Source organism: Alosa sapidissima, chromosome 15 (assembly GCF_018492685.1).
Source record: "Alosa sapidissima isolate fAloSap1 chromosome 15, fAloSap1.pri, whole genome shotgun sequence".
Taxonomy (NCBI): Eukaryota; Metazoa; Chordata; class Actinopteri; order Clupeiformes; family Clupeidae; genus Alosa; species Alosa sapidissima.
This window is the reverse complement of record NC_055971.1, coordinates 33,457,812-33,471,710: the sequence shown is the minus strand read 5'-3', so window position 1 is coordinate 33,471,710 and position 13,899 is coordinate 33,457,812. Positions and strand designations below refer to the sequence as shown.

The 13,899-nt window shown below is 43.4% G+C and overlaps 1 protein-coding gene across 4 annotated transcripts in view; it reads left to right on the top strand.

The window, feature by feature from the left end:
• Positions 1-8,361, top strand: part of LOC121684380 — a 69,518-nt gene extending 61,157 nt beyond the window's left edge. For 2 of the 4 annotated variants that reach the window (XM_042064386.1, XM_042064387.1), the window contains 2 exons: positions 4,745-5,068; positions 5,332-6,007. In XM_042064386.1, coding sequence (XP_041920320.1) covers positions 4,745-5,068; positions 5,332-5,900 — 893 coding nt within the window. In that variant the 3' untranslated portion in view covers positions 5,901-6,007. Of the gene's footprint in view, positions 1-4,744; positions 5,069-5,331; positions 6,009-7,712 lie in introns of those variants that run through there. The other 2 variants (XM_042064389.1, XM_042064388.1) reach the window with 2 other exon arrangements.
• The last annotated feature ends 5,538 nt before the right edge of the window (positions 8,362-13,899 follow it).

Below are 13,899 nucleotides of genomic sequence, written 5' to 3'. Positions count from 1 at the left end.
GATAAATTTCAAGCGTGGGCATGGTTGAATCAAGTTACCGCAACAGACCAAGGACACCTTGTCTCCAGTTTTCTTTTATGTTTGGTCATATGACAGATGTGGCAGCCTAGGCCTATTCTATTTTTCACGTTTATGTTTTGCATAAAACTGAGCTGAAATAAACTTCTATATTTTCCTAAACAAGTTAAATTCGTTACCATGAACCTGTTGGTTTATTCATCAATATGTTAAATTAAATATTTGGGCAACAAGGTATCACAAAGATTTTGTTTATTAAACATATTTAGGTTTGGTGTAAGCAGTAACACACATTACTGTACTACACGCGGGAATCATGCTGGCATCACACGGGAAACATGCTGGCATCATGCAGGAATCATGCTGCCATCATGCTGGCCTCATGCCATCTGGCCGCGTAGTTCAGACTGTATAGGAGAAGTGGTGGCGAAATAATGGAAACATTTTAATAAACAGACGGAATTGTATGGAATTTCTTCCTCAAAAAAGAAATTCAAGGACTTTCAAGGACCTCCATTTATTTATGTCTGTTTTGAAAAACTTTCAAGGGCCTTGAATTTCTTTTTTTTCAGATTCACAAACTTTCAAGGATTTCAAGGACCCGTGGTACGGAGCCCCCGAAATGACACGAGAAAAAAAACTGTACTGGGGACAAACACTGACTATAGTTTTGCGAGATCTTGACTCTGTTTTGCGAGATCTTGACTCTGTGTTGCAAGATCTTGACTTTGTTTTGCAAGATCTTGACTCTGTGTTGCAAGATCTTGACTCTGTGTTGCAAGATCTTGACTTTGTTTTGCAAGATCTTGACTTTGTTTTGCGAGATCTTGAGTTTATTTTGCGAGATCTCGAGTTTCATTTGCGATAGCCTATGACCATCAGTGGTCCCCAAACTACGGCCCGCGGGCCGGATACGGCCCGCCACCTCATTTTGGGTGGCCCCCCCAAAACATGTCCGTGGTATATAGCATCTGCCCCGCAAGGGAGTACGACGTCGTCAAACTATAACCTCCGTAATTTCCCCCATTCATTCTCTATGGCGAGTCTTAACAGTACACGTGTAATAGTCTTTTTGTCCACAGGTGGTTGTTTTGGCGCTGTTTTGCGTTTGCCATCGAAAACGGAATGAAATGTAGGCCTACCTGCAAACATGTAAGAGGCCTATGCTGACTGCATCAGTGCTCAAAGTATTCTAAAAGTTTATCAATTAATTGTTAATAACTAACTAACTTCTATTCAAGTCATATTTCTGGGACTTTCTGGGATAATTATTTCTATTTTTTATTCACTCGTTCAAATGTTCATACAAATTCACAATTCACAAATTTCTCATGAGTGAAAGTTAGAATGGTGGTGTCAGATGTTTTTGCCAGCACTTCATAAAACTCTCATAGTTTGAGTTATTTTAATTATTTGTAGGATATTACTGGTTCACGACATGAGCTGTGTATGCAAAGACACAGAGCTCAGAATTCACACATTTTGAATAAAATATACTTTTGGGACTCCCTGCTAATACTATTGGGAAAAGTCTTTTATCAGTATTATTTCATTTGAGCTACATTTTACACTGATATGGCATGATGGCAACATAAACACAGCTAACAATGGTGTTAAATTGCAGTAGCCTATGATTAAATGTAATGGAATATTCAACTAAGATAGACTGCTGTTGTTCACAGCACTAAGCTATTTATGGTTACTGATATACTCCGAGTCTCTGGCCTTCTCTTAGAGCCAGACATAGTGAGCTGGCCCTCGGAAGAAAAAGTTTGGGGACCACTGGCCTCTGAGAACCACTAGATCAGGCCCGCCAGCAGGTTCCATACGGCCCCCAAGAAGTTTTGGGTAGGAAGGGGAAATTAGAAAGAAAAGATATTCACGTCCACAATTTGTAATAAGCAATTTCTGTGATAAATTGATTAAACCATATTATCCTCAGGAAGGAAGAGGCCAAAACACTGACATGGAAATTGGGTGTTTTCAAGAGAGAAAGAGCAGGATATGACGAGGAAATGATTTGTACTTGTTTGCTCATGAGTGGGTGTAGTAACAACACTCTGATACCAATGCAGAGAAATTAAAATGACCACGACAATGACGGCCCCCATGAGGTCTCATTCCAAAAAAACCGGCCCACTGCCTGTATGAGTTTGACACCCCTGCACTAGGCCTCAGTCTCTGAGAGCTCATGGCCACTGAAATTAGGTTGCAGTTCCTTATTTTACCAGCATGAGGCGAAATAACGGGGACAGGCTAGGCTTCGGTGTCAGTGTTGTTGAAAGCAGGCTGCTTATGTTACGTTTGTAAGGGAAATGTAGACATGGATCCACAAATAGCACTTTATTTTGATATGGGGGTCAAATACAGTGAAATTCATTCGGCCTTGGAAATGAGGGTTACTACATCAGCCTCAGACACCTCAACTGGGGCTCAACCGCAGGACAGGCTGCACCGATTTGGGTGTCATCCATGACTAGCTACAACAGTCGGGCCATTTCATGAAGCGTCACCAACACGGACTACGGCTGAGGAAGGAGGACGTCCGGTTTGTCTTGAGGAAGCTGGACCTGAGAGGTGTCAGGCAAAGGCAGGCGGGCGTCACCAGTACTTTTCCAGAAGCCATAATTTCATATTGGCATTTGGACAGCTACAATGGTATATGCATAAATGGCTGCATCCAGTGTTTCCCATACATTGACTTATTTGTGGCGGCCCACCACAATATCAACATTGACCACCACATAATGGATTTCCTGGTTGTACTAAATTGTGCTTAAATCTGGTTAGAATCATAACCACACTACACTAATTTGTTAAAAACTGATGCATTCAAGTTAGTTCTGCAAACCTACCACCACAAATAGAATTCAATTCTGTGGGAAACACTGGCTTCTCCAGAAAGTTGATCTGGCTGAACGCCTACACCACCAGCAGCGATCCAGGGTTGATTGGGGGATACTAGCTAAACTGTATTCTAAACCATAGTAACCCAGGGAGTTGTGAGCTAATATAAGTTTGACACCCCTGACCTAGAGGCTATAGATCAGTGGTCTCCAACACGGTAGGCCGCGGGACGGCTATGAGGTGCCCCCAGCACACCTTCTAAAAATAGCCAACAGGTCACCTGCAGATCACGCTCTAAAAACACGCTCCATTTCAATAGATATTTAAGTCTAGACCAGAACCATTTTAAGAATGTATGTAGCATCTGTAACATTAAATTGATATTGGTGATACCTTACAAATTGTAGCTGCGTTACATTTTAGCCTTTGGCTCCAAAGCCTCTTTACAATTTTATGTGCAAAGAGCCCATTTAAAAACCAACAAAGGAAAAGTATGCAAAACATACAAATGTTTGTAGAAGAATGACGCAAATGATGATATGTTTGAGATCACATTCGTTTCACCTCATTTCTTCATCAGAGTTGGCTATGTTTTAATATAGTCCGATTGCCTCCTGCTGGTAACATGAAGAACTACAACCTAATTTCAGTGGACACACCGGCACGCACGGTTGGATTTGTGAGATATCGCAAATCAAAGTCAAGATCTCGCTAAACAAACTCAAGATCTCGCAAAACAAACTCAAGATCTCGCAAATATTGTCAGTGTTTGTCCCCAGCACATGCTTTTTCTTTTTTCTTTTTTTTCTCCTTCAGGGGATCAGTACCGTGGGAACCCTGGCTTTCCAATGTCAATGATTTATGTGAGAATTCATTCTACACCCTAAAGTTGAATGAGAACACTCCTCTGACAACATAGAAAATTACACACTTTTACAGTAAAAAGAAGCCGATTGTTAGTCGTTACATAACAGAAAGTCATTATTTATGTGTATAGTAACTGGCAGGCGTTTTTGTCCAAAGCGACTTAAACTCAATATGAACACTACTCTCTGTTGGCCAGAGAGAGTTAGCCATGTAGCTAACCCCTCTCAGTAGGCCAAAGTGAGGAGGGTTTAGCTATTATATATATAAAAATATTAGTTTTATAAGTATATATACTCTTGTGATCCCGTGAGGGAAATTTGGTCTCTGCATTTATCCCAATCCATGAATTAGTGAAACACACTCAGCACACTGAGGTGAAGCACACACTAATCCCGGTGCAGTGAGCTGCCTGCAACAACAGCGGCGCTCGGGGAGCAGTGAGGGGTTAGGGTCAGCTAAGAATCAAAATACATCATTTTCATACAACTCAATTAATTCCCAGGATGTATTAAATTATGATTAATTAAACTTAGACTTAGACTTCAGCCGTTCCTACTGGTTGGGGTTCGAACCGGCAACCCTCCAGTTATAAGTCCGAAGAGCAAACAAGTAGGCCACGGCAACCCTCCGGTTATAAGTCCGAAGCCCTAACCAGTAGGCCACGGCAACCCTCCGGTTATAAGTCCGAAGCGCTAACAAGTAGGCCACGGCAGCCCTCCGGTTATAAGTCCGAAGCGCTAACCAGTAGACCACGGCAACCCTCCGGTTATAAGTCCGAAGCGCTAACAAGTAGGCCACGGCAACCCTCCGGTTATAAGTCCGAAGCGCTAGCAAGTAGGCCACGGCTGCCCCCATTATTAGCCATGTAGCTACAGTAACCCCTCTCAGTAGGCCAGAGAGTGCAGGGTAGCCTAGAGTGTGGAGGGTTTAGCTGTTAGCTGTGTAGCCAGATGTTGACTTATATGATCTCTTGACATTTCTTATAATCAAATTGCTTTTGTTGTCCTTCTAGATGGAGATCCAGTCAACATCACAGAGATAACAACAATGACCCCCACATCCACACCAGAATCTGTCTCTTCCACCAGCACCTCACACACACACACACCTGTCACAACAACGACCCCCACATCCAAACCAGAATCTGTCTCTACCACGAGGACCTCACACACACACACACCTGTCACAACAACGACCCCCACATCCAAACCAGAATCTGTCTCTTCCACCAGCACCTCACACACACACACACCTGTCACACTCTCTCACACTCCCTACACGTCTGTGAGTCCCTCCATAGCACCAGTCACTTGCAATGGAACATCCTGCCGTCTAGGTGAATCTTGGATGCACACAAACACCACAAAAATCACACTGATTCATACTTTACATATAATACTACTTTGTTTTAATAATACTACAGTAATATAATTACAGCAAGTACAAATATAACACATTCTACGTGTGTGTGTGTGTGTGCATGTGCATGTCTGTGTGTGTGTGCGTGTGTGTGTACGTGTGTGTGTGTCTGTGTGTGTGGACGTGTGTGTGTGTGTGCGTGTGTGCGTGCGCATGTGTGTGTGCTAACCCTCCCTGTAGGTGACCTGCTGTTTGTAAATGTTAATATGTCTTGGCTGGAGGCCCTGCAGTACTGTGAGCAGAGGGGCTCCAGGCTGGTCCACATCCTGGACGATGCCACCCAGACCCGGGTCACCCAGCTGCTGAGCTCCCTGCTGGCTGATCTCCTCCCCGTGCCCACGGCCTGGGTGGGGCTGGAGCGCTGCATGATCAACCCCAGTGCACCATGGGAGTGGGTTGAGACTGGGGTGGTCGAGTACAAACGTTGGCATGACGACCACCCACGGGACTGCTGCAACTACCACTGTGGCCAGGTGGTGCAGATGCCCACAGGGGACTACAGGTGGTGGGACGCCTGCTGCATGGAGGAACGCCCCTTCATCTGTCAGGTGAGCAGCAAGACATGCCCCTTCATCTGTCAGGTGAGCAGCAAGACATGCCCCTTCATCTGTCAGGTGAGCAATGAGACACGCCCCTTCATCTGTCAGGTGAGCAGTGAGACACGCCCCTTCATCTGTCAGGTGAGCAGCAAGACACGCCCCTTCATCTGTCAGGTGAGCAGTGAGACACCCCCTTTACCTGTCAGGTGAGCAGCAAGACACGCCCCTTTAACTGCCAGGTGAGCAGCAAGACATGCCCCTTTACCTGTCAGGTGAGCAGTAAGACATGCCCCTTCATCTGTAAGTGAGCTTTAAGACATGCCAAAACAGACCCTTAATTAAACCTTAAAATGACAAGTGTAATACCCCTTAATCTTACATTTAAGGTGTCAAGTAAGGGGTTCCCTTTATTTACTGTGATTAAGGGGGTAATTAAGGACAATTTAAGTATCTCTTAATTTTATTTTAAGGTGTTAAAATGTAATTGTAAATCAGGTTTCTCGGCCAAGTACACTTGCGTATACAAGGAATTTTGTCTCTGCATTTATCCCATCCGTGAATTAGTGAAACACACAGACACACAGTGAACACACAGAGCACACAGTGAACACACAGTGAGGTGAAGCACACACTAGCCCGGAGCAGTGAGCTGCCTGCTACAGCGGCGCTCGGGGAGCTGTGAGGGGTTAGGTGCCTTGCTCAAGGACACTTCAGCCTAGTTTACTGGTCGAGGATCAAACCAGCAAACCTTCGGTTCTGAAGCCCTAACCAGTAGGCCACGACTGTTTAATTCAGGTATTCCTTGATTAAGACAAAAATTAAGGGGAAATCGAAAAAGTAAGGGGTAAATTCAGTAGGCTTTTCTTTTAATTGACCTTAATCTATGCACATTTCTACTTAAAAACTACTTAATTATAGAAGAGTTTAAGGTCAAAAGTAAGGCATTTTTAAGGGGTTGAAATGAAGGGGTTTTGTTTCATAGTGATAGGCAGTCCGAAACACAAAAAACAAATAAGGCTAATTTTCCCTCACTAGACCTAGGCCTACTGCATATATGGTATTTATAGGACATTAAGATTAAAAAAATCGACCTCGCACCCAAACAATTTTTTATGCACGTGGCATGATGTATGAATGCATCATTTTCAGGTGCCACTCTAATCGCTAACTGTAAATGGATTAATCCAACACAACTCCTTGTTCAATTTTCAGTTTTCATGGAAATCATTGGTATGTTTGTCTAGGACTACCTGTGGCTAGTCTGGCTCCTCCACTCGGTTTATACCCTATGGTAGCTAGCAGTGTTAAAAAAGGCTGTTGACTACTGTACTAGTAGACTTAATGGAACAAGTTCACAGAAAACGAATGCTTGTGAAGAATGTGATTCCATCCTACAGAGCCGGTAGGATACATAAGTAGGTTTATCTCTTCAGTTATCCAAATGAAGTGTCTTAAAGCTAGCGAGGTACAGAGGCTGGCTACTACTAGCTAGTAACACAGACCATTAATTCAAAGCTAGAGCTGGCTGTTTTTTTCACAAACCTGAGCTGATGGAAGTATTACCAGGGGTAAAAACCCTTCTTGTATCCATATTAACTAACTATACGCTGCAATAGTAGGCTATTAAACTGTAGACGGGCTCTGGTAATATCAGTTCGACAGAGGGGGCAAGAATAGAACACTGATGTGATGAAGGTTCAAAAACTCCTTGGTGTTGCTTTAAAGGAACACGCCAACATTCTGGGAAAGCTGTTCTTACTGTATATCCTGGGTCCGTATATAGGAGACTATGAGGTCATTGTTATTGTGTATATCCTGGATCCGTATATAAGGAGACTATGAGGTCATTGTTATTGTGTATATCCTGGGTCTGTACTGTATATAAGGAAACTATGAGGTCATTGTTATTGTGTATATCCTGGGTCTGTACTGTATATAAGGAGACTATGAGGTCATTGTTAATGTGTATATCCTGGGGCCGTATATAGGTGACTATGAGGTCATTGTTATTGTGTTCCACAGGACAAGCACTGAACTGGAGTGATGACCACCTTGAGCCACCAGGGGGCATAATGCTGAGCTACCACCTGCTGTTCAAATATTCTGTTCAGTTCAATTCCATTTACACACGCACGCACGCACACACACACACACACACACACACACACACACACACTACTGCATCGTCAGATGGATCCTGGGGACTTCACACTGTAACTCATTTCTTGCCTTATCTTGCCATCTTGTTGTTAGGCAATACACAATAATAAAAAAATATGGTACTTTTTAACTAATCCTTATAGATAGTGCCCATAACGATGTTAGATGTTGTGCTCTTGACTTTGTTATGCTGTAGACTTTCAACTTTAACATACAACTGAAGTGGACATGCAATGAGGCATACATTTCTGTGTAATCGTAACTGTAGAATAGCGTAATAGAACAATTAAGTAGTCAATTAATAATAAGCAATAAGAATACTCTACTTTTACTTTTCAGTGATCTTTATAGATTAATAATAAACAATAAGAATGCTGTACTTTTAATCTTTTTAGCAATATTTATAGATTAATAATTAACAATAAGAATACTGTAGTTTTACTTTTTAATAATCTTTACAGATTAATAATTAACTGTAACAATGCTGTACCTTTACTCTCTTTGCTAAACTGTGTATGTTTTCACCACAAAAAAATAATAAAATGAAATGAAATCAGAGTTTCTCTACCAATCAAAAGCCTAATGACTATTTCTTACAGGAAGGTACATTGGGCGCATATCTGAAGCATTCCGTTCGTGACACGTAAAACTTTTTTTTTAGAAGGCTGGTCTATTTGTTTTGGTCTGGTGTAGCTACTTCATTAATTACAGTGGAAGCTAACTGTTGCAGCAGACGCACCACAAACGGACCGCTTCAGATACTTGCCCAGTGTAGCTTCCATGTGCATGCGTGTGTGTGTGTGTGCTCTGGAGCATTTGTGTTGTGATGTGTGTAATATACTTATTTGCTAACCACCCTAATAAACACACCTGTTGTACTCACTAATCGCCCTGATAAACACACCTGTTGTACTCACTAATCGCCCTGATAAACACACCTGTTGTACTCACTAATCGCCCTGATAAACACACCTGTTGAACTCACTAACCGCCTTAACAAACACACCTTTTGTAATCCCTGATCACCTTAACAAACACACCTTTTGTACTCACTAATCACCTTAATAAACACACCTGTTGTACTCACTAATCACCCTGACAAACACACCTGTTGTACTCACTAATCACCCTGATAAACACACCTGTTGTACTCACTAATCACCCTGGCTATACACACCTGTTGTACTCACTAATCACCCTGGCTAGACACACCTGTTGTACTCACTAATCACCCTGATAAACACACATGTTGTACTCACTAATCACCCTGACAAACACACCTGTTGTACTCACTAATCACCCTGACAAACACACCTTTTGTAATCCCTAATCACCTTAACAAACACACCTTTTGTACTCACTAATCACCTTAATAAACACACCTGTTGTACTCACTAATCACCCTGGCTATACACACCTGTTGTACTCACTAATCACCCTGATAAACACACCTGTTGTACTCACTAATCACCCTGATAAACACACCTGTTGTACTCACTAATCACCTGGCTATACACTATATATCATCAACAAGATGTTAAACTGCCTCATACTTTCACACATGCACATAAACACACATTCATGTGATGTCAAATCAACAAATGATCACACCTCACAATGATACATGTATTTATTTCAAACACATTGAACAGGAAGTGTAAACCAGCATTTCCTCTTGGCACTATGGGAAATGTAGTCCTGTGCAGTCGGACTGGACATGCAGATTCACAGTCACAAAGACACCTCAGTAATTCCCTCCAGACATGTGTGTGTGTGCGTGTGTGTGTGTGTACAGTATACAAACTCAAATCACACGCTGGTTTGGACAGAGCAGAGCCACAATGGCTGATAACAAACTGGTCAAACATCATTAGTGTGTGTCTGTGTCTGTGTGTGTGTGTGTGTGTGCATGTAGGATGGTGTGATGTGATGTGAGTGTGTGAGCGTGCGTTTGTGTGTGTGTGTGTGTGTGCATTTAGTGTGGTGTGATGTGATGTGTGTGTGTGAGCGTGCGCGTGTGTGTGTGTGTGTGCATGTAGTGTGGTGTGGTGTGATGTGTGTATGTGCGCGTGCGCGCGTGTGTGTATGTGTGCGTGCATGTAGTGTGATGTGATGTGATGTGTGTGTGTGTGAGCGTGCGTTTGTGTGCGTGTGTGTGTGTTGTGGGAAAACATCCTGTAATGCTTTTCAGTCATCAAATGATGGATTTGTACGAAGGCACAACACAAATACATAATTCATAACACACACACACACATCATCCATTTAAGACTCCTTTTAAGTCTTTAAGACTTTCTCTCTGTCTCTCAAACAGACCATATATTTACACACCTTTATATGAAACTATGTACAGTAGGCCTACATGGAAATCACATGATCATGATCAGATATAGAAAAATAAAATAGAACTTTTGGAAAATAAAACTCAATTCCCATTCAGCCAAACTGAGAGCAGTGGAGTGTGTGTGTGTGTGTGTGTGTGTGTGTGGCCCCTATGGAGCAACATGGAATATGAGTGTGTGTGTGTATGGCCACTATGGAGCAACATGGAATATGAGTGTGTGTGTGTGTTTGTGTGTGTATGTTTGTGTGTGTGGCCACTATGGAGCAATATGAGTGTGTGTGTGTATGGCCACTATGGAGCAACATGGAATATGAGTGTGTGTGTGTGTGGTATCTGTGTGTATGTGCGTCTGTGTGTGTGTGTGTGTGTATGAGCATCTGTTTGTATGTGTATGTATAAGTCCACCTTGCAGTGTGTGAGGTGTGTGTGTGTGAGGTGTGCAGGCATGCAAACTGGTCAGGGGTGAAAAAGGTGAGAAGGGTGCGTGAGGAGGGAAATGGGCGTTTCATAGCGAAAGCGCGAATGACATTGTTGCCAATAGTGCAGCTTCCATAGAGTATGAAACAGCCCAAAATCAGAGATTTACAAAATGACTATTTTTCAACGAAAAAAAAAAGAAATTCAATAAAAATGCTTCATTGCTTTTGTGAAAGTGTGAAGGGCCCGTTTTGCAGCATGCTTCACCCTCCTCAGCAAATCAACATGAGCTTTCTCTCTCGCTCTCTTTCTCTCTCGCTCTCTTTCTCTCTCGCTCTCTTTCTCTCGCTCTCTTTCTCTCTCGCTCTCTTTCTCTCACTCTCTTTCTCTCTCGCTCTCTTTCTCTCGCTCTCTTTCTCTCTCGCTCTCTTTCTCTCTCGCTCTCTTTCTTTCTTTCTTTCTTTTTTCTTTGTGCCTGAAGTTATCAGACATTTCTGAAGATTTCAAAGGCCTAATGGACACTTCATAGTAGACTATTAGGATAGGATGATAAGTCTGAATATTAGTTGGACCAAACCAGGTAATAAATGAACTTGCTTGAGACACACTATTTCAGACTAACATTATTATATACAATAGGGTAGTCTGGGCTTTCATCTGTAAAATAGATTTAAAATGTTTTAACCTGCAGCCTAGGCTACTTACAGATTGTGGTATTATGCTAGTTAGTTTGTTTAACCAACCAATAAAGTGTGAGCTGTGTTCACATGACATGTTAAACTGCACCTGTATGCACAGACTAGTGCAGATCAGGCCACTGAACGTTTCATAAAGAGCAATAGCATGTCAATCAACACCACGTTTCATAAAGAGCAATAGCATGTCAATCAACACCACGTTTCATAAAGAGCAATAGCATGTCAATCAACACCACGTTTCATAAAGAGCAATAACATGTCAATCAACACCACGTTTCATAAAGACAGCAATAGCATGTCAATCAACACCACGTTTCATAAAGACAGCAATAGCATGTCAATCAACACCACGTTTCATAAAGAGCAATAGCATGTGTGACGTCCCTGCTCGGTCCGTCTGCTTGCTGCTGGTAGTCTCTTGTCATTACAGGTATTGGCGGCGTGGGCATGGCCAGCGCACCTGTCGGTGCTAACTGGCCGGTGCATCAAGGGCACGGGTGTTCCCCTGCTGCAAGTAGGCTGTGGGGCTGCTGGTTTTTGGGCCTTCATGGGCTTTGTTTGATGGCCTAGTTTTTCCTTTGTCTGTTTTTGCATCCACGCATTTCACTTGTCAGTCCATATCACACTCATGCACTTCGCCCACACACTGACTTCTTCATATACTGACTTGGACATCTTCGTTCGTTTTTTATTAAGTTTTGTAAAATAAATTAAGTAAAAGTTGACCCTTGTCCTTCTTTGTTCTGGTTATGGCCTTTGAGCCAGGCCGTAACACCTGTCAATCAACACCACGTTTGTCTCTGAACATGACAACAACACACCAGCCCAGTTTAGCAGTTAATTACACACACACACAACACACCAGCCCAGTTTAGCAATTCATTCAAATGTTCAGTTATTCACATTAGCCTTTGCCATACTTATAAAGTCTTCTAATGTTGTTAAAGTTAGACAATAGTCAAAAATAGACATAACGAGTTAACTAGATGAAGAATAGGTCTGTGTGCAGTCTGAGCCACCTAGGCAAAAGGTGAAGCAAGGAGGCAAACAGCCCATGCTACAGTGCTACAGGACACCAATCTCAACACCTTTTGCTAACACAAGCCCACTGGTGACATCTGTAGGCATCTCACCTCGCCGTGCTGACATCACTATTCCAGCTGACTAGTGATGTCAGCTGATCACTAATCACTAGTCCAGCTGACATCACTATTCCAGCTGACATCACTAGTCCAGCTGACATCACTAATCACTATTCCAGCTGACATCACTATTCCAGCTGACATCACTATTCCAGCTGACATCACTAATCACTATTCCAGCTGACATTTCAGACGCATCTATCTGCGCTCAGACAGGGGGATATATTGGGCACTGGGGGCTATATTGGGTGCTATATTGAGCACAGGAGGCTATATTGGGCACAGGGGGGAGCTATATTGGCCACAGGAGGCTATATTGGGCACAGGGGGCACAGGGGGCTATATTGGGCACAGGGGGCTATATTGGGCACAGGGGGTTATATTGGGCATAGGGGGTTATATTGGAGCTCTATTGGGCACAGGGGGCTATATTGGGCACAAGGGGCTATATTGGGCACAGGGGGTTATATTGGGGCTATATTGGGCACAGGGGGCTATACTGGGCACAGGGGGCTATATTGGGCACAGGGGGTTATATTGGGGCTAAATTGGGCACAGAGGGCTGTATTGGGCACAGGGGGCTATATTGGGCACAGAGGGCTGTATTGGGCACAGGGGGCTATATTGGGCACAAGGGGCTATATTGGGCACAGGGGGGACAGGGGGCTATACTGGGCACAGGGGGTTATATTGGGGCTAAATTGGGCACAGAGGGCTGTATTGGGCACAGGGGGCTATACTGGGCACAGGGGGCTATATTGGGCACAGTGGGTTATATTGGGGCTAAATTGGGCACAGAGGGCTGTATTGGGCACAGGGGGCTATATTGGGGATATATTGGGCACAGGAGGCTATATTGGGGCTATATTGGGCACAGGAGGCTGTATTGGGCACAGGGGGTTATATTGGGGCTAAATTGGGCACAGAGGGCTATATTGGGGCTATATTGGGGGTATATTGGGCACAGGAGGCTATATTGGGGCTATATTGGGCACAGGAGGCTGTATTGGGCACAGGAGGTTATATTGGGGCTAAATTGGGCACAGAGGGCTATATTGGGCACAGAGGGCTGTATTGGGCACAGGGGGCTATATTGGGCACAGGAGGCTATATTGGGGCTGTATTGGGCACAGGAGGCTATATTGGGCACAGGGGGCTGTATTGGGCACAGGGGGCTATATTGGGGGCAATATTGGGCACTGGAGGCTATAGCGGGCGTGAGCGAGCGTTCTGTTTGCGTTAGCTTCCACTGATGTTTAATAAACGCATAGGAGCTTCATTCTCGCATTCATTGCTGGACCAGAGAAGTTTTAAATGGTGCTCTGATATCATATGCGTTCTAATAGATAAATATATATTTTCTCATTGGATCTGCACAAACCATGTAAGTCACCCATTTTGGATTCAAGACGGAGAAGTTTGCATGCCTGCTTGTCTGTGTGTGTGTG